General features: G+C 42.9%; 1 protein-coding gene across 1 annotated transcript in view; it reads left to right on the top strand.

Moving 5' to 3' along the window:
* The window catches only part of LOC119414848 (homer protein homolog 3), a 140,611-nt gene that overhangs the window by 53,640 nt on the left and 66,782 nt on the right, over window positions 1-20,189 (top strand). The window contains exon 10 of the mRNA XM_037681969.1: window positions 7,373-7,394. Coding sequence (XP_037537897.1) covers window positions 7,373-7,394 — 22 coding nt within the window. The remainder of the gene's footprint in view (window positions 1-7,372; window positions 7,395-20,189) is intronic.

Genomic DNA, 20,189 nt, shown 5'->3' with positions numbered 1-20,189 from the left:
TTCAGCTTGCGATGACTGGTCATCGTTTGTGTGTGTGATTACCCCCCTTTCATCCGATGAGGGGTTGTTTGAGGCAACAACAGCAACGTCTTGGTGTGTTTCACCGACATCTGTAGTGTTGTCATTCGCGCCCAGAGATGCTGTAGTGAGTACCTCACTGCATAGTGCTTTTGGTCGGCTTCCCTTGTCAGTGTGTTTCAAATCTTCTAACATTTCACGCAATTTTTCTGTCTCTTCCGAGCTCAGAGGTGGAGGGCCTTTTTTCTGGGATTTTTGTGATTTCTTCGCCTCTGGACGTTTCGTCCGAGGTGGGGGGCGGCTAGGTACGTCTTTTTGGGGTTCCTCTCGGTTCCCATTTTTTTGCGTCCTCCGCTGGTCCCATTTACGATAATCACATTCGTCCTCTGAAGGAGGAGCCTTTTTGTCCCAGCGTGCACCTTCATGATGCGGTTTGTTAGTCTGAAAATACTGCCTTTTTTCTCCTTTTTTAGGAGGGGGTGGCGATGCACGCCTTCCTTCTAATTCTAGGGAGTGGGGTTTAACCTTTACACCAGGAAACACTTCTATGGGCGTCTTGGCATGACAACGTGCCTCAAACACGTTCACAGCGCACTGTTTAATCTCACTGATGGATTTTTCTCTGTAATTTGCCATCATTTGCACTGACGTTTGAATGTCAGGATGGAGATTTTTGCTGAAAACAAATTTAAAACCTTCTTCTTCCTCCATTCCGGTTTCATTTCTGCTACCAAAATAAGCTTGGAAGATTCTTTTGTAATAAACTTTTGGATGTTCATTCTTGCCCTGCGTGACCTTGTCTGCGGCTGGATACCCAGCAGGCCCTGCGCAGGAGTCGTACTCTTTGATCAGAGCTTCACACAGAAGTTTGTAATCCCTTCTCGTTGCATCTGGTAGACGCTCGATGAAGGTAAACACCTCTCTGTCCGAAGTGAGTCGTATCAGACTGATTTTATCTTCTACCGTAGCGTTTGGATAAGCTCTCAATCTGAAATCCAGATCTCTGAGGTACGCTTTTGTTCCAGCGGAGCCCAACGGTTCAGGGATGAAACGTTGTACATATTTTGAGATTTTTTGCAAGTCATCCATTGATGGAGAAGATATCAATGGTCTCACATGCGTGATCAGTTGTGGGGGTGTTACTCTGCCCGTTTGTGTAGGTGATTGGATGGGTCTAGAAGCACTGTGTGAGTAAAGAGGTCGTTGAGTAATTGGTGTATTAGTCCGACTTTGTTCAAGGTCTGGTTTGGATTCCAGGTCACCTTGAACAACATTCTGACCTTTTTCTATTGCTGCTATTAGTTTCGCCTCACATTTTTTTAAATGTTCCTGGGATGTACAGTAGTCACCTTCTAAGCGCATATGTAGCTTTTGTAGATTTTGTTTATCTATTTTGCATTGTTCCAGTTCAGTTTTTGCAAGCTGCAACTGTTGTTGTAGCACCTCGTTATCTGCACACGTGGCTTTGTACTGACGGTCTATTTCTTTAATCTTTTCATAAGATTTTGCTTCTAGTGACGCCTGCATTTCTGAGAGATCCTTCTCATGTGTTTTAGACATCCAGTCAAGGCGTTCCGACCGTTCATCCAATTCAGCTTTTAGAAGCAGAGAGATTTTTGCTAACCGTTCAAGGCTAAGCTTTTTACTCTCTGTCTTTAATGTTCCTGCGGCCAAACTTTTCAGCTCTTCTTGTCTTTGAGCTTCATCAAGTTGTTCTAATTGTTGTATTTCTTTGCCAATTAGTGGATTTGTCAAAATATTTAAGGCCCCCAAAATGATATCATCATTTGTTGGTTTTGAAAAGTTGTCTTCTTCTTCTTCGCTTGTCATTTTTCTTCTATTTAAAGATTAAACAGGAGAATTTTAATGTTTTAGGTTTTTCAAAATAAATAAAATCAGCAAAGTCTCTTTGTCTGATGTATTTACTTTTATTTAGTGATTTATCAATTAAACGTGCACTATCCTTTTAGCAAATGAGTAAACTTTTTCCAACTTTGTGAAAATCTGTAACTGTTTCTATTTTTAAAAAGTTAATGTTTATTTTTGTACCTTAGTTTTAAGGGATTACCAGTGAAATAAAACTGTTTTGGTGAATGCTCGTTTGCATAAATACCTTATAACTTTTAAAATGCAAGATAACAGTAATTTTCAGCTTTAAGGAACGTTTATTGACTCGAAAATGCTTTTAGAAAGATTAAAACGTTTAATTTCACTGTTTAGACCTAAAAAAGCGAGTGAAACCTGTCTTCTCAAGGTTGTCCAGAAGATGTCAGCCTTACCTTACTAATCTTAACTCAGACACTGTTTGTGTTATCCACTAGGGGAGCTATAACTTCCTGTGGCGTTCGGTTGACATCCTGTTGTTAGCCGCTTAGCTTGAAGTTAGCTTCGGCTAAACTCGGTTAAAATCAACATTTCTGAACGGATTTTTTACACAAACGTGGCAAAATTTCAACAAACACGACTTCTTAGCCTGAACATGAGTTTTTGGAACTATATAGCAGCTTCATTTAGTGATTTTAAGCGTAGTTTAAACTCCGGTCGTTAGCTGTTTAGCTTAAAATTAGCATCGCTAGCGTTGTTTAAAAACATCGTTTTTTGACGAATTTTAAACTCTAACGTAGCAAAATTTCAGCAAATAGCTTCGAAGCATTTAACCAGCGTGTTTAGAATCACTTTAGAGGCGTTTTTCAGCTTTAAAAAGCAGATTTTATTTCCCTATGAAAACGAATTTCATTTCCGGGTGACGTGACTGACACGTCAATCAGCCAATGACAGAGCAGCGCAGGGGTGAGGGGAGATGACGTAGCACGTCAGTCAAACTTCTCAGCAAATCAGAGCGCTCCACACAGCAACATTCAACCAATCAGGAGACGTTTTCAGCCAGCATGCTAGGTTTAGCCTGAAAAATAGTTTGTCATCTTTTTCGTCTTTTAAACTGTCAAAATGCACTTTTTCTGTTAAAAATTGTAACGAATCAACTCCTAACTATGTCCTGAGGCGGCGCTCAGCTTTTAAAACGTTTATCCATCTATTCAAAATACTCGTTCAAACTGAACCGAACCGAACCCACAGCCGGGTCTTAGCAGAACCTCGTACCTTTAAACAGAATAACGTCTTCCACAGCTCATCAGCTCTTAGTTACACGTAACAGACGTACAAATTCAGCTTTCATAAAGACTCAATGACACAATTTCAGCTTTTAAAACATTACTAGCCCAACGCTTAGAACATGTTCAGAACTCTTTGAAAGGCGCAGCTCCAAGCGCGCAGCTCCGGCTGCGTTCAATCACAGCTGATAAACTGTTACTTTTTCAACATGCCAACATTTAAATCAATCTTACACGTTTTTACAGTCATTTATGAGCACGTTAACGGGCCACCAGTTTGTAGTGAGTCACGTGGGTACGTGTCACTAGTTGTATGACAAATATATGTGGTATATATTTATGCATACTTTTCACGAGTTCTTCATTTTTCTGACTGTAATGTCGTGCATTGAATTTTAACAGAAATGCGAACGAGAGACGTTATTATCTTTGACCCATCAAATGAATGGAGTCATTTATTTTCAGAATCAAAGTTTAACATCAAACATTTACATTAATTTGGCAAAATATGAAAATAATAACAGACAGTTTCACAAATAATGAACTTCAAATCACTCGGCGGTGATTTGAGGACTTTGCTTCAGATATTTCTAAAAATATCTGTACTGATTTATGAGAGAGAGGTGAGTTTAAGAGGAAATTGAGATTTATCTTACAGAGGAATATGTGAGGGAATTTAATCTGTTTGACCAGAAATTGCACGCTCCCATCAGGTATCTCAGCTTATCCCAGGTACACTTTAGTCGAAGAAGAAACCGTTACCTTGTTGACGATAGATCACCTCAGTAAGAACCCTTCAGACTGATATCAGCGTCTCCGTTGAGAACAGCTAAAATCCTTGGAGAGTCGTGCGTGGTTAGCTCAAAACAGAATTATAATCCCAAAACGTCTCTGGATTCTCGGCAACTCTGACTCTTCATTGTCAGCAGCTCTCAGACTCTTTCAGATCTTCTCAGACTCCAACTCCAAAACTCTCCATAACTGAATTCTCTTCTGAACTCCTTGAGAACTAACTGCACTCCATGGAATCTACTGCTCTCTTACAGAACCGGGAAGTTGTCACATTTTAAATGAGTTTACTTCCGAGTTTACTTCAGAGCTTTCTGATTCGTGGATGGACCAGAAAGAGGAGTGGTTTTGTGACGTAAGATGTTATCTAAGCCAAGGTCAGAGAATGAGATTGTTTTAACAACTGACAGAGAGATTATTGCAGGAGAGCAGACTTCGTGGAGTCAACTCTTGGTAATCTTCTGAAAAAGTTTAAACATGACATCTTTCTCGGTAAACATTTTAGTTGACCGAAAACCAACCTTTCACATACTTACGAGCTTAGCTCATTTCAGACAGAAAATCAAGAAATGCATATTAACCTGATTTCTCCTTTGAATGGGGAATAAAATCATTACTTACTGTTTATGTAAAATAAAAATGAGTAGTTCTTTTCAACCTGTAAGCATTGAGTGAAACTAACACAATTTGATTATCAAAACATTTGTAAGACAGTAATGATTATAGGGGATTGTCTTTTCTGCTTGATTAATTCAAGAAAGAAAGTCATCAGATGGCTCAGACTTATTCAGATCAATGAAAATAACAGTCTCTGTCCATCTGGTAGATTTGAGGTCATCAGGGTCAGATGAGGGTCAGATCATCAGGTCATCTGGTTCACTACACTGATTAAACAATGAACACAGTTATCTTGGTCACATGGCATTAATTTAACTCGAAAAAGAAAGAAACCGTTATATTTAATTAATTAGTAGTGAAGGTACAGTGAAGCTGTCCCTTGACATACTACAGATACACATTATACTTTTCCATATTCCTTCAGAAAATTAACCTTTAACATTTTCTTGAATTTGTAAATAGATGTTGCAGTTTTAACATCATCCTTCAGACCATTCCACAATCCTATTCCCTGAGTTATAGTAGACCGCTCCTTCAAAACTGGTACAAAACCAATGCTTCACAAACATCTATCCCCTTAAGATAATAACCACTGTCCCTTTTAACTAAATGTACTTGGATATTTGAAGGTAGTATGTTTTTGTGAGCCTTATACATAAAAAGTAAAATACAAAGTATTATAATCAACCAAGTCATAGAATTTTAATATCTTCAGTTTATAAAACAATGTATTTGATGGATGTCTATAATCTTTTCTAGTGATATTTCTTCCAGCTCTTTTCTGTAAAATAAAAATAGGATTTGTAATTGTTTTACATGCTTTACCTTAGCCTTCGCTACAGTAAATTAAGTGTGGGACAATTATTGCATTATACAGTGCTTCTCAATTATTTTCTGTTATGCCCCCCCCCCCCCCCCCCCAGGAAGAAGTAAACATTTTGCGCCCCCTGTTTGTCTAGCCAGAGAGGTTACCACATGAGTTATGGCAAAACCCCACTGCAGCCTCTCCTCTAAGGGGTATATCGGACCAATCTAGCACTTGAGCTTTACCCAAAATGACGTTAAGTTGATTCTACTTAAGGCTGTATCGGAAGTGATTCACCCAGACTGTTCACGACCATCAGCTACTAGCCACACCCTTATCTCACCCCTAGACTCGTCCAACCTAGTAGTCGGGGTTAGGACGTTAATCAAGGGGAAACTGGCATTTTTAGGCCGCTCACCTCCTAATGTAGAACTACAATTGTTACCGAGCTAGTAGCTTTAGAATCTAGGCACAAGATTCCAGGGTGTTGTTTGATCCAAGCTGCGAAACCTTTAAAAACCTCCTTTTCTTGATGAATTTGAACCAAGCTTTTCCAACTTTTTGAACCCAAAGTGTAGAAATGATAGTCCAGAATTTTACATTTTATGCTTTGCTTTAATCGAGGATTTGCAGGGGTACAGCGTTATCAGCACATTATAATTGATTACATTTGATCATTCCAACAATTCTAATGACAGAGAATTCATGCTAGGTTCCAGAGACTGTCTTATGGGTTTTATGTGTCGTTCAGGGTCCTATTGTGTCCACAAGACGTGGCTCCCCTGACTCCGATGAGCCAGGTTGGAGAGTCCTGTCTCCTAACTCTTGAGTTGTTATTATAGAGCAGCCTATTCCTACACAGTGGAATGATATGCGCTTGGAGCCCCAAGGCAGGGTAAAACCCTCAACCCTCTAAGTCTATCTCACTAACCAACCAACCAAGTTTAGCCAAACCTGTTACAATTCACCTTGACAGCACACAGTTTATGCAGTGACTTCTCAAGAATGCTGGAAGCATAACAACACTCTCTTGCCCTGACATTACCTCTTAACAGTCGAGGCCCCTCTGTTCCCATCAGGTGTGATGGGAACAGCCGTTTCCCAGCCGTTTTTCACACCTGATGGGAACAGAGGGGCCTCGACTGTGAATTAGAGGAACAAAGACCTACTGTTTAGGTTTTTTTAGGTGTGAACTGCCAATCTACATATACAGTATGTGTGTGTGTGTGTGTGCCTTATGTGTGTGTGTCTTATCTCACTCAGCCTTATAACCTGTATCTCTCACTCTCTGCTCTTTGAATTGAGAAAGCTCCTCGGATGAGGAGCGAAACGTCTTCTGTTACAAATAAAGTCCAGTTGTTTTTGTATTGAACGCTTTTTGAATATACACTAAGCACTCATAACATAAAACATTGAACATCAGCACAAACATGATATGTTTCAATACTACCTTTGAAAATGGCAGCATAGGTCATCATCCAGACAATAATTGGTACTGCTGTACAAACGCTGGTCCAATACAGGATGGAACATACTCCCCACATCAAACCCCATAGCACTAGGGGAACCAGTTTCAGGGTCCAACGTCTTCTTCTCCGAACTTGCAAGGACAGGGTCAGATACAGCATGTGTGCTAGGACTGTGATGGAGATTGTTCCTTCCATTACTACTGCCACTATGCATCCAACTGCGTTCCCGCAGTGTGGGGAGGTCACCGGTATGGGTTGGTTATTTGCCATGCATTCAAGGGTCAACACTAGGGAGTCCAGAATCACCCAAACTGTGAGTACGACAATATGTCGAGAGGTTGGTTTGACTCGTCCCAGTAAGTAAGTGACAAACAGGGATGGCAGCAACTCAGCTCTTTGAAGTAACACGTGTGAAACAATCAGCTTCACGTAACTTTGGAGAGCAGTAAAGTAATGCAGCCATCGACTGTCATCCCATTCTCCAGTGTGGCAATAACACATCCATGCGCATAACAGTAGATAGTATTGTACTTGCCCCCTTTATAGTGTGTTGGGCAGTCTAGCATAGTGTTCGAGCTATTTGTTGTAGTGAAGGGTGTCCATAGCATTGTACTTACTTCTGGCATAGTTGAACCTGCTGTTAGGCTTTTGGAGTTAGACATTATAGTATCCAGGTCTTTGGTCCTGCTTGCTGCTGCTCTGGGACAGATGTGAGTCTACTTCCTTGTCTGTCTCCTATTATGCTGAGCCGACACTCGGTTCAGGTGGGAGTGGCTTGTAGTTCCTCCCCCATGGGCGGCACATAGCTTTAAGACACTCTTGTAGGAGCACACGTCCTAATAAGGAAACAGCCACAACTCCAACTAGGCTTACCAAATAAGGCCAGATCTGAAGGAACAGGTCAACCATACACCCTTCAACTGTCTTTCCTCCTTCTTTGATCACTTCCCCAACTTCATGGACTACCTCTTTCACCTTGCGGCCCACCATGTAACTCACAGTTTCACACCATGCACAGCTATGTTCGTCCTCTCCCTTGCCACATTTTTTCCAGGTTTCTTCTGGATATAGACAAGTGAAATTGGAATAAATCTTGTTTGGGCCTACTCATTCGTAACCCCGTATTTCATCACCGAGGCACAGGCGGCGTCTTACGGCATGTCCTTCAGCTAGAGCAATCATGGAGTCTGAGACGAAGGGGATGATTATTCCTTGGAGACTTTTCCTGGTTTTCAACTTGTGTCCTAAAATGACTTGTGTACAAGTAGTGTCAATTGGTATGGACCATCTCCATAGGTTACCATACTTTTCCACATGACTTCAGCTGCATGAGTAGAGTATTCTGTACCATAGTAACTCTGACAATAGGTCTCCCATCCAGGAATCTCGCTACAGGGTCTTCGGGCCAGGCTTATTGTACATTCTGTGACTTTGTTATCACAACTCATGTGCCATGGTCTCGGACTAACGTACCTATCTGGGCGGTACAATGGACTGGACCAAATGTCCTGTTCTTTGGAGTACACGGTTGCTAAAAATTGGTATCTGATCCAATAATTAGACGAGTGGTGTAAACAGGGTGCGACCCATTCTCTTATTTCTTCTTCCTGAAAACCCTACCAAGTACATGACTTGTCTCTACTATGATACTCATGCCAGGCCTGGAGTAGGACTTTGATAGTTCCAGCCACCAGTAATTCAGTACAATCATAACACCAAGCCGACATGACTGCTACTTCTGTTTCCCACAGTTGGCATCTAGGCGAGGCACCACTACTCTCCCACACTGAGTTGTTAAGGCTATTGAAAATACGTTCAGCCACACATTTGTCTATTTTGTCAAAATCTCTTTTGGAGCATTAAGGAGCTCGTTTGGTTTTGGTAGCCTTTGCATGTACATATCAGAAAAATAGGGACCCTGAAGGCCCAGGTATGTCCTAGCGTGCCCTTCCGCAAAGTCACCTTCAAAGTGGGGCAGGTTCGGGACCACCGAGACCCAAGGTAAGGTCAAATTCGGCCAATCTTCATGCCAGGCATTAACAGGATAGAATATAGCTGCCCAGCTCCAATAATAATACCGTTGATTCATGACGAGAGTTATCGGTAGATAATTCTGAGATTTGCACTCACCATACAAGTTCCAGTAGCAGATGGGGAGTTCTTTCAACTTGTGTGACTGACAATGTTTGCTCATGGCCTTTACTAGTTCCTTGGTGTGATTGGACTGTTTGCCTGGTACTTTCCGGGGCCGAGTGTGGGGTCGTATGAGTGTGGCATTAGGTCTAAACACTTTTTTGTATCTCACCGTGTGAATGGTTCTCAGCCTGGTTGAATTTCGAAATGGCCTGGTAATGTTTCTAGGTGGGATTTTATCGCACTCTAAGTATATGTTGCCCCAAAACTCCCAACAAGGGAGTATTGTTTGGCAGCTGTCATCCTTCAGTGGGGCAGGATAGATCACCTGAGCTTCCCAGTAGCCCTGATGACTCAGCCCCATCAGAGGCCAACAGCCCCAATCACAGTACCAGTCTAGTTGTTGTTCTCGGTCTGGATGGATCCAATTGCACCATGTCTGTCTCCTCACTTGCTGCTTTAAGAGTGCGATCTAAATTGCCACTCCATCTGACAGCAACAACAGGTTGGATATGGTCCAATCATGTTCGGTCAAAGTTTCGGTTTCTTTGAGGTCCTAGCTTTAGGTTTTCTTTCTGAGTGCCCGTGGGTTCTGGTCACTCGTCCTTTAAGGAGTTCTAAGTAGAGCAGCGAGGGGTGTGGCAACCCAGGCTGCAACCCTCTCCACACCCATTTCCACTGAATTACTGCCCACTCTTCAGGTTCAGGCTGCGGGCCATACAGTAGTTGTGAACACTTGGAATATGGTACCCCGTTCCTCATCTCTTGACATTTGATATGCCACAACTGGCTGCGTACTGCATCCTGACTAAGGTCGAATTCTGTTAATGTTTCTATTTGGGTTATTAAGGGTTGGTCTTTATACAACACTTGTACTCTGTAGCCCATGCGAGCACGTGAGTTTATCCAACGGTGCCATGGTGTTATCACTCGATCTTCCACTACCCACAAGGGGAGGTGATGATTTTCTATTACGTACCGCTCTGGTGTAATCACTTTCTTACGGATGGTTTTCTCCATAAGTGGGCTTGTGGTCCAGATCATTATTTCTCCCACCGAGATTTCGCAGAACTGACTCTGATACAGTTCACGGTAGTTTGGTCCCCATTTGACCTTGATCCTTTTTCTGGCCATCATTATGTCGACCACATTAAATATCCACGGGGAGGTGGGTGGACAGGGATATGTTATAGTTCCGTAAGAGGGGAGCTTCGCTGGGCATAGGCGTTGTTCCTTCTGTGGTTCTTCCAGGCGAGGTTTTCTATAATACTCCATGTTTGTGTAAAAATAGTTTTTCGTGTAGTTTTTCCACATAGAAAAATCATGTTCTGGTTCGTCTAGCAGCACTGGCTCTCCAAATGTAAACAGTGCTGAGATGATTGGGCCAACCCTGTTGCATTGGAGCAATACACTTTTGTAATTGTCATCTATTTTTACTAATTCTAATATATCTTCTTTCTGGATATCCCATTTGCGGGTTAATACTGGTTTTTGTCCAATTGATTTGTTTTTTCGTACCTTTTTAGCTTGCTTCTTCCCTGTTACTCCCCCAGCAGGCGTGCCATTTTGGCTGTGCGATAGGGATGCCATGAAGTTACAAGTGGGTGCCGAAGTTTGCGTGACGAGGAGGTGCTGGGCTCCTGACCCTCGTCTGGGAAGTGGCTCTGCTCTCTGATTACTTGTCCTTTAAGGAGTTCCATACAGAGAGGTGAGGCAGGTTTTGATTCATTCCCCTCCACACCCATTTCCACTGGAGCACACTCCAATACTCAGGTTCAAGCTGAGGGCCCTGCAACATTTCATATTAGCAATACCCGAAGGGGTCGTCCCCGAAGTGATGTTGCTCCTGACGTTCAATAGCGGTCCGGAAATCCACTTAGAATATCTTCTCCGTATATTGGCGATATGCTTGGCCTTGTTCTTGCAATATGGCTACCTGGACCACCAATGGGTGCCCCCTACAGGTCCTTCTAAAAAAATTAGCATATTGTGATAAAGGTCATTATTTTCCATAATGTAATGATAAAAATGAAACTTTCATATATTTCAGATTCATTGCACACCAACTGAAATATTTTGAGTCTTTAATTGTTTTAATACTGATGATTATGGCATACAGCTCATGAAAACCCAAAGTGCCTGTCCCAAAAAATTTGCATATCATGAAAAGGTTGTCTAAACAAGCTATTAACCTAACCATTTGAATCAACGACGTAACTCTAAACACCTGCAAAAGATTCCTGAGCCTTTTAAAAACTCCCAGCCTTGTTCATTACTTAAAACCGCAATCTTGGGTAAGACTGCCGACCTGACTGCTGTCCAGAAGGCCATCATTGACACCCTCAAGCAAGAGGGTAAGACACAGAAAGAAATTGCTGAACGAATAGGCTGTTCCCAGAGTGCTGTATCAAGGCACCTCAGTGGGAAGTATGTGGGAAGGGAAAAGTGTGGCAGAAAATGCTGCACAACGAGAAGAGGTGACCGGACCCTGAGGAGGATTGTGGAGAAGGGCCGATTCCAGACCTTGGGGGACCTGCGGAAGAAGTGGACTGAGTCTGGAGTAGAAACATCCAGAGCCACCATGCACAGGCGTGTGCAGGAAATGGGCTACAGGTGCCACATTCCCCAGGTCAAGCCACTTTTGAACCAGAAACAGCGGCAGAAGCGCCTGACCTGGGCTACAGAGAAGCAGCACTGGACTGTTGTTCAGTGGTCCAAAGTACTTTTTTCGGATGAAAGCAAATTTTGCATGTCATTCGGAAATCAATGTGCCACAGTCTGGAGGAAGACTGGGGAGAAGGAAATGCCAAAATGCCAGAAGTCCAGTGTGAAGCACCCACAGTCAGTGATGGTCTGGGGTGCCATGTCAGCTGCTGGTGTTGGTCCACTGTGTTTTATCAAGGGCAGGGTCAATGCAGCTAGCTATCAGGATATTTTGGAGCACTTCATGCTTCCATCTGCTGAAAAGCTTTATGGAAATTAAGATTTCATTTTTCAGCACGACCTGGCACCTGCTCACAGTGCCAAAACCACTGGTAAATGGTTTACTGACCATGGTATTACTGTGCTCAATTGGCCTGCCAACTCTCCTGACCTGAACCCCATAGAGAACCTGTGGGATATTGTGAAGAGAAAGTTGAGAGACGCAAGACCCAACACTCTGGATGAGCTTAAGGCCGCTATCGAAGCATCCTGGGCCTCCATAACACCTCAGCAGTGCCACAGGCTGATTGCTTCCATGCCACGCTGCATTGAAGCAGTCATTCATGCAAAAGGATTCCCGACCAAGTATTGAGTGCATAACTGAACATGATTATTTGAAGGTTGGCGTTTTTTGTATTAAAAACACTTGTCTTTCATTGGTGGGATGAAATATGCTAATTTTTTGGGACAGGCATTTTGGGTTTTCATGAGTTGTATGCCATAATCATCAGTATTAAAACAATTAAAGACCTGAAATATTTCAGTTGGTGTGCAATGAATCTGAAATATATGAAAGTTTCATTTTTATCATTACATTATGGAAAATAATGACCTTTATCACAATATGCTAATTTTTTTAGAAGGACCTGTATATGACATTTTCACTCTATGACCCTTTCTGATAAGTGGTATGATGCTGATACCATATGGAGTTACAACCCTATAATGCAACATTCGTAATGGGAGGCTCGAGTTTTCGATGACAACCCATCTTGGGTGACATTCTCTGGTGTAGGTCTCCTTCTGCATGGCTGGGCTGGTTGTCCAAATCGCCATTTCGCCTACGGAGATTTCACAGAACGGTGCCTGGTAGATCCCCAGGTAATTAGGGCCCCACTTGAGTTTCATTCTTTTCCCAGCTACCTTCCATTGGACAACATTAAAAATCCATTGTGTTCCCATCGGGCTGGGATTCCGTGGTTCCCCTATATGATCGAGTAAGGAGAAATTAGGTCGGCCACATTCATAATGTGCCTTTGTGAGATCCTTTGGTCGATCATAGTTCACTACGGAATTGTAGTAACCTTCTGTGCGATGCTTGAGCAGTGAATAATTCTTTATGGGTCGATCCAATTCTATCAATTTTATTCCCACGACCAGGGCGGGCCTGTACGATCCAGCCCTATGCCGTTGGATTGTTACGTTCCATATGTCTGAGTGGATTAGTCCCTGTGTGCATTGGTGACCATCCTCCTGGGGAACTTGAATCAATCCCCACTTCACCTGCGTTCCGACCCAATCAGCTAACTTTATTTTGTCTTTTCCCCCCCAGAGCCAATGAGGGCATTGTATAATTTGATTCATTATTTTAGTACCTTTTTTCCGATTCCTTCCTCGGCGAGATTCATTGATTGTTCTAGCACCCCTTTGTTTTGGTATTATTTTTTCATTTTCTTGTCCTTCTGCATCCATTTCTTCTGAAACATCTTGCAGGCCCAGGCGTTCAGAACACTCCGTCGTTTCTCTGATTTACTGGGTTTTTTTTACGTTTCTTCGTCGTCTCTACTTTCCTCGATCAGCTGAGTGTTGCTCCAACTGAGTATACTCCCCTATATGGTACCACGATCATCTGCACAGAAACTCTTAACTTTCTGGGTGGAGTCAGGCCGTATGGGAGTGTCTACATGCTGTGCAGCGGTTCCAGGAATCTGTAGCGCCCTGTGTCGCTCCCAGGCCTCCGATGTCACTACGTATTAGGCTGATTTCTGCTTTGCCCTCGCTCCTTGCACAGCCCATGCATCTAAGCTAGTTGTATAATAATACAGATTTAGGTGTCTAGTTCCTCCTTCACAAGGAACATCAGGCAGGTCTACCAACGGAAGATATTGGTTTAATATTATCTCAGCTATAAGCTGGGCCCATGTCACCAGCTCCCAGGGACCTTCCCAACCACCTCTCCGGGCTTCGTCTTTTACCTTGTCAGGCAGCTATTGGTCTTTAACGTTGTTTGTTTCCCTCGGATCTCGGAACACCCTGAAAACCAGTGGGTACTGATTAGTGCTGTAGTGATGTAGATGTTAGCTTCACTACTATTTATTTATTCTTAAAGCTAGTTCAAGCACAAAGAATATTAATTTTTTAATTATAACGGATTCTTTTCTTTTTCAAGTTAACTTTCTGTTTTGTGACCAAGAAAACTTGTGAGTGGAGTGTTTAATCAGTGACATGAAACGCCATTTTTATCTTTGACCCATCAGAATAAATGTGGTCATTTATTTAACAGAATCAAAATTTAACATCAAAACATGTACACATTGATTTGTTGATCTGTTTCTGATTAAAAAACTTGGCACGCTTTACTAACAAGACAACAGGACATTACTTGTTGAGACTGATTCATCTCTGAAGGCATCTAGCTTGATTACTGGCGAATAGAAAAGTTTAGGAGAGAAGGAATAGATTTAAGGAGTAAGTTTAGATTTAAGGATGAAAGTTATGCGTTGAACCATAACATGGCACCCTTCCTCCGACATCCAGCTCAGCCCTTCGGTACACTTCAGGACGTGCAGCAACTTTGTTACCTTAGCAGAGGATGTATCCACTCCGGAACAGAAGTCCATTGGTACGCTCCCTTTTCAGCATCTCCGGTTAGAGTAGCTGGTGGTCATCAGAAATCGTGATGAAGTACTCGGTTCAACCGAATAAGCTTTCTTAAGAGTTGAGCTTTTAATGCTCGGGTTGAGTCACAGCCGAGGCAGGCTGTGACTACGCTGGACCGGAGAGACCCTTGGCACATGGACAAATCCATCTGCTACTTAGTTGAGTCTCATCTCCGACTGAAAGTTCCAGTAAGACTGGAAAAGACGAAGACTCGTGAAGACTTCGAAGAAGACTGACTTCGAAGAAGACCAAGACTGAATAGTTCCAAGAAGTGTTGCCTTTTAAAGGGATTTCCACTTCCTGTTACATGGTACTTCCTGATTGGTTGAAACAACCAGCAGGGGTGTGGTCCTAGTGATGTTAGAGGGTCACTAGAAGTCAAGAGATAGCAGGAATGTTTTTTAAAAAAATGGTTAGTACAGACAGAGAAATATTTTGAAGAGGTGAGACAAAGCAGGTGCCAGCAGCTCTTATTTACTGTCTGAGAGTTTTAAAAACAAGACACTTCGTTCTAATAACTTGTCTCTGTCTCTGACGTTCGACTGATATCAGGTCCACTACCCTCATTCAGACAGAAGACTAAATGCACACTTACTTCGTAAATAGACATTTACTGTATTGTCAAAGTCTAATGAGGTTTAAAAATCATTAATACTGTTTCACAGTTGATTTAAATGAGTGGTTCACTTCAACATTTAGAAATGGTATGAACTGCTGGGGGCGCGTGCTTGGTTGTTGGCGGTGTGTGGGGGTGGTCGGTGGCATGTCCTCTTCGTGGTTGGGGGTGTCCTGTCGGCTGGGCGTGGCCTGGGATATTGGCTCTTCTCCGCTCGAGAATGAATGGGTTTACCTCCTGGGTTTGGGCATGGGCTGCCCCCTGTAGGGGGCGAGTACATGTCTTTGACCTGGGGGGTATAGAGTGCGTATCGGGAATAAGAATGGAATGTATCGTTATTGTATGTCTTTGAGTGAGTGAGTGTGATAATGAGGCTGGGACTGTATGATTGTGTCTGTGTATGAATGGGTATTTGTTAGGCCGAGACTCGGACTGCCCCCTCTTTGATACAACTGCGGGTGCTTGGCATCGCGCCCCTATCACGCAGCCCCCTGGTGGGGTGTGCCCTTGCCTGCCGGCGCGCTTGGGGCCCTTGGTATCGGGGGCTGGGCGCTTGGGCGTGTGTCGGCTCTGTCTGGTGTCTGCCTGGTGGGGCTCGGGTCCTCTGGCCCTGTCGGGCCTTGGCCTGGGTGGTGTGAGTCCTCCGTGCCCGGGCCTCCGTGCCCGGGCCTGGACCTGCATCGGTGTGGTGGGTTCCGGCGGGGGCCTATGATTTCGTCGCTGTTGGCCCCGGGGGGTCACTGTATGTGGTCGCTGGTGGGGATCTTCCGGCTCTCCCCTGTGGTCCGATCTGGGGGGTGGGTGAGTGGTTCGTCCTGTGTGGGTGGCCCTGGGGGCTCCGCGGTCGGGGTCCCTCCTGGGGTCTTGGGCTCTGGTCCCCCCTTTTTTCGTCTGCCTCTGGTCTTGGGGGTCGGGCCTCTGCTGCTTCACAGTTACTATTAAATGTTAGAGGAGCCTTATACACTTATGCATGCTCACAACCACACACAAATAGAAGCAGGGATGCTTATGTAGGCTTTATATGTAGATATATAGATATGTATATGAATGTATATTCATGTGTATGTATGTATGTATATAGGCGTAGGTATGGGCATATATATTTATGGAAACTTATTGCAAAGCCATGAATATTTTAAGTTCTTTATACATATGTATTTTGTTGCTGTGTTTTGTCATGTTCTTTGCAGGCGAACAGACAGTGGTCGGGTGTTTTGCCGTGTGCTCTCTTTGCGTATATGTCTTATATTTTGGAGTCTTACATTGTCTTTTCTTTCTTTCTATCCTATTAAAAAAAAAAACCTACACTAGATAGTCACTAGAATAAATATTTCATAATAATGATGTGGAGAGGATGGCTGTAAGGGGAGAGGGAGGCCATCAAAAAAAAAAAAAAAAAAAGAAATGGTATGAACTAAACACACTTTTTGATTATCAAGATATTGTAAAATAGTAATGATAATATAAAAAAGAAGAGTGTTCTTTCAATTGATTAATTCAGGATACAATTCAATAGTCTCTTGATGAGATCATTTGTATTCCTGGATTCAAATCAATGAAATAGCAGTTCCTGTCCCCTGAAGGTCTTCAGAGACAGATTGATATCGGAGGCCTAGTTCACTATAGTGCCGAGGGTTGTATCTCTTGCTTTCCCCATAGAGGGGCTATAAGGCCATGACTGCTGCACTGACTGTTCTAGCAAGTCTCAAGGGTTCCAGCGTATTTCATCTTTCACGGTTCTCATCCCTTCACTTTCTCCACCTAACCCAGGATACAGAGGTGGTGCAGTTGGTTTAACATTTGTTTCCACATTATACTACCGGGGTCTTTTTAGGGGCTTCAAACTTCTCATTTAGTTGAGTTTTGAAGGATTTTAATGGAACATAATCAATCAATCAATCAATCAATCAATTCAACTTTATTGTCCATAACATTCAATGAAATGGAGATTTGTCTTTGACATATGGCTTATAAAACAAAATAAAAATGTGATTAAAAACTCTAAAAAACTTAAAACCAAACTTTGCTAAATCAATTTAAAACATTCAGTTAAAACTATTCTAAAATACACAATACATTAGAATATGAAAACATCTCAGCAGACAGTGGTTTGTTATGTGAGTCTGCGTTTAAATAGAACCTTGTTAAGTACATTCACCGCAGAGGGAACAAATGACTTTTTGTACCCATTTTTCTTTGCTAAAGGAACCAGGAGTCTTCTACCAGATGGTACCAACCTGAATAATGGTTGCAGTAGATGAGTTGGGTCATTGTAAACCTGGATTGCCTTTTTTTCCAGAACCTGACTGTACAGGTCTGTAAGTGTCATTTGTTGATGACCAATGACTTTACTACCTTGTCTGACCACCCGGGACAACTTGTTCCTTTCTCTGGCTAGGAGGTTCCCATACCATGAGACAGTATTAAATGAAACAACACTTTCAACCAGTGACCTGTACACCAACTGCAAAGTAATTTTGCTTGCATTAAAGCTCCTTAGCTTATACAGAAGGTGGAGACGCTGTCTAGCTTTTTTGTAAATCTAGTCAGTGTTGGGTTCAAAGGTCAACTTGTTGTCAATTATTGTTCCAAGGTATTTAAAATTAGTCACCTGCTCTACTTCCTGCCCTTTTATAATAGAAGGCCTAAAAGTAGGTCTGGTGCTGGCTGCTCCCCATCTACCTCCCAAACAAAGTTCCTTGGTTTTACTGACATTAAGGGCCAGGAAACTGTCATCAAACCAGATAGAGAGCTGGTCTATGAGCTGGGAGTAGGAGGGGCTACTGGTGTCTTTCAGACCAGCAACTAGGGCAATGTCATCAGCATACTTAATTAATGTGAAATCTTTACTGTTGTGTTGCAACTCATTTGTGTATATAGAGAATAAAAGCGGCGATAGCACGCAACCCTGTGGAACACCAGTGTTCAAGACCCTACAGTCAGATAGAGTGTTGTCAACACAAACTCGCTGGGGTCTTCCTCTTAAAAAATTGCTAATCCAAAACACAAGATGGCTGCTGACATTTAGATCACACAGGCGTTTTAAAAGTATATGTGGCTGAACCGTATTAAAAGCAGATGAAAAGTCCATGAATAATATGCGAACAAATGTCTTTGGGTTGTCTAAATGATTATGGACCTTGTTGAGGAGGGAGAGAGTGGCATCCTCCACCCCTCGGTTAGTCCTATATGCAAACTGCAAAGGGTCCATATGCTCAGCTGTAACAGACATGAGTTCTCTGCTCACTAAGCGCTCCATACATTTGCATAATACAGATGTGAGGGCAATTGGTCTGAAGTCATTCAGTGCCTTTGCATGTGTTATTTTGGGCACTGGGACAATAGTTGACATTTTCCATGCTTGTGGGACAAAGCTAGTGTTAAGAAACAACTCAAATATCTGTTTGAACACAGGACCCAGCTGTGTGGCACATTCTTTTAATACCCTTCCCTTAATCCCATCTGGCCCAGCTGCTTTGTGAGGATTGATGTTCTGAAAAATTGAAATTACCTCTTTCTCCTGTAATTCCACAGGAGTTGGTGTCAAGGCTGCACAGAAAGAGTCTATCTCATCACTGAAGTCATGGATGTCAAATCTTGAATAATGAACATTTAGTTTATTTGCAAGACCAAAAGGGTCAGTGTGCTGAAGGGAATCTTTTTGTTTCCTCCCCATTATTGTGTTCAGTCCCCTCCAGGCATCTCTTGCATTGCCATTACTCAGTTCCCTCTCAACTTTATCTTTATAATTTATTTTAACTTTCTTAATCATGCAACTTATTTCCTTCTCTAGTTCCCTCATCCTTTGCATATCTCCTCCTCTAAAAGCTGCTTTCTTTTGGTTTAAAAGATGCTTCATTTCTTTATTTACCCAAGGTTTATTATTAGGGTAAAATCTAACTGTTTTTGTTTTGATAACATTGTCCACACAAAATTTAATGTAACTGGTGATGGTAAAATTCAGCAGTTCAGAGATTTCAGCAGAGATCTCCTCGCTGAAGAACAGGCTCCAGTCAGTCAGTTCAAAACAAGTCCTCAGCTCATCAACAGAGTCCGTTGTCCAGCACTGAACAGTCTTAACAGCAGGTTTCTCCCTCTTCAGTTTCTGACGATATTTTGGCAGCAGGTGGATGACGTTATGGTCAGACTGGCCGAGGGGTGGGCAACACCTGGCCACATACGCACCCTCCAAATTACCAAAACATTTATCAAGAGTCTTGTCTTTTCGTGTCAGACAGGTCACATATTGTTCTAAATTCGGGAGATAAGTGGGAATATCACAACCATTAAAGTCGCCAAGTAGGAAGATCGGGTCATCCACAGAGTGACGTTGTGCCTTGGTGTAGCTGTCAGTTATGCGCTCAGCTGCTAAAGTGAAGTCCGGTCCGGGCACGTAAACCAGAATAACAGTGATCTGTCTGAACTCACGGGGCAGATAGTAAGGGCGAAAGGATACAGTCATGATCTCATAGTGTTTTGAACAGTCAGTCTCACGGATCGTCATGTTAGTTGCCCAGCGATTATCCACAAACATGCACAACCCACCTCCAATGCTTTTCTCCGTGCGCTGTGTGTCTCTGTCAAAACGGAGTGTCGTATATCCCTCCAGGTCAGTGACGTCATCGTTCTCCGTAAGCCAGGACTCAGTGAAACATAGAAGGTTGGCTCTCCTGAAATCTCTGTGATATTTCAAAAGTCCAGATAACTGCTCCATCTTTTTCCTTATTGAACGCACGTTGGAGAGCGTGATTGTCGGGAGGGGGAAGCGGCTGCCCCTCCTTTTAAGCCGGTTCCGTATTCCTCCTCTGGATCCACGCATTTTCTTTTTAGCTGTACCGGTGCCTGATTGATTTACTGACCGGGTTATTTCAGGGCAGCTGTGGAGAAGGGTCGGGGGAGAAGTGCTGGTTTGTTGAAAAGTCAGCAGGTATTCCGAGAAAAGGTAATCCACTGTTCCGTGTATCCAAACGGCCTGCTCTCAGCATTTAAAATGCCCCATATTGACATGATTTGATCACTGAATAGACCCCAGATGGCAGAACCGAAGC

This window comes from Nematolebias whitei, chromosome 9 (assembly GCF_014905685.2).
Source record: "Nematolebias whitei isolate Nwh7 chromosome 9, NemWhi1, whole genome shotgun sequence".
NCBI classification, from domain to species: Eukaryota; Metazoa; Chordata; class Actinopteri; order Cyprinodontiformes; family Rivulidae; genus Nematolebias; species Nematolebias whitei.
Note: the sequence above shows the minus strand (reverse complement) of the source record. Positions and strands in the feature narration are given on the sequence as shown.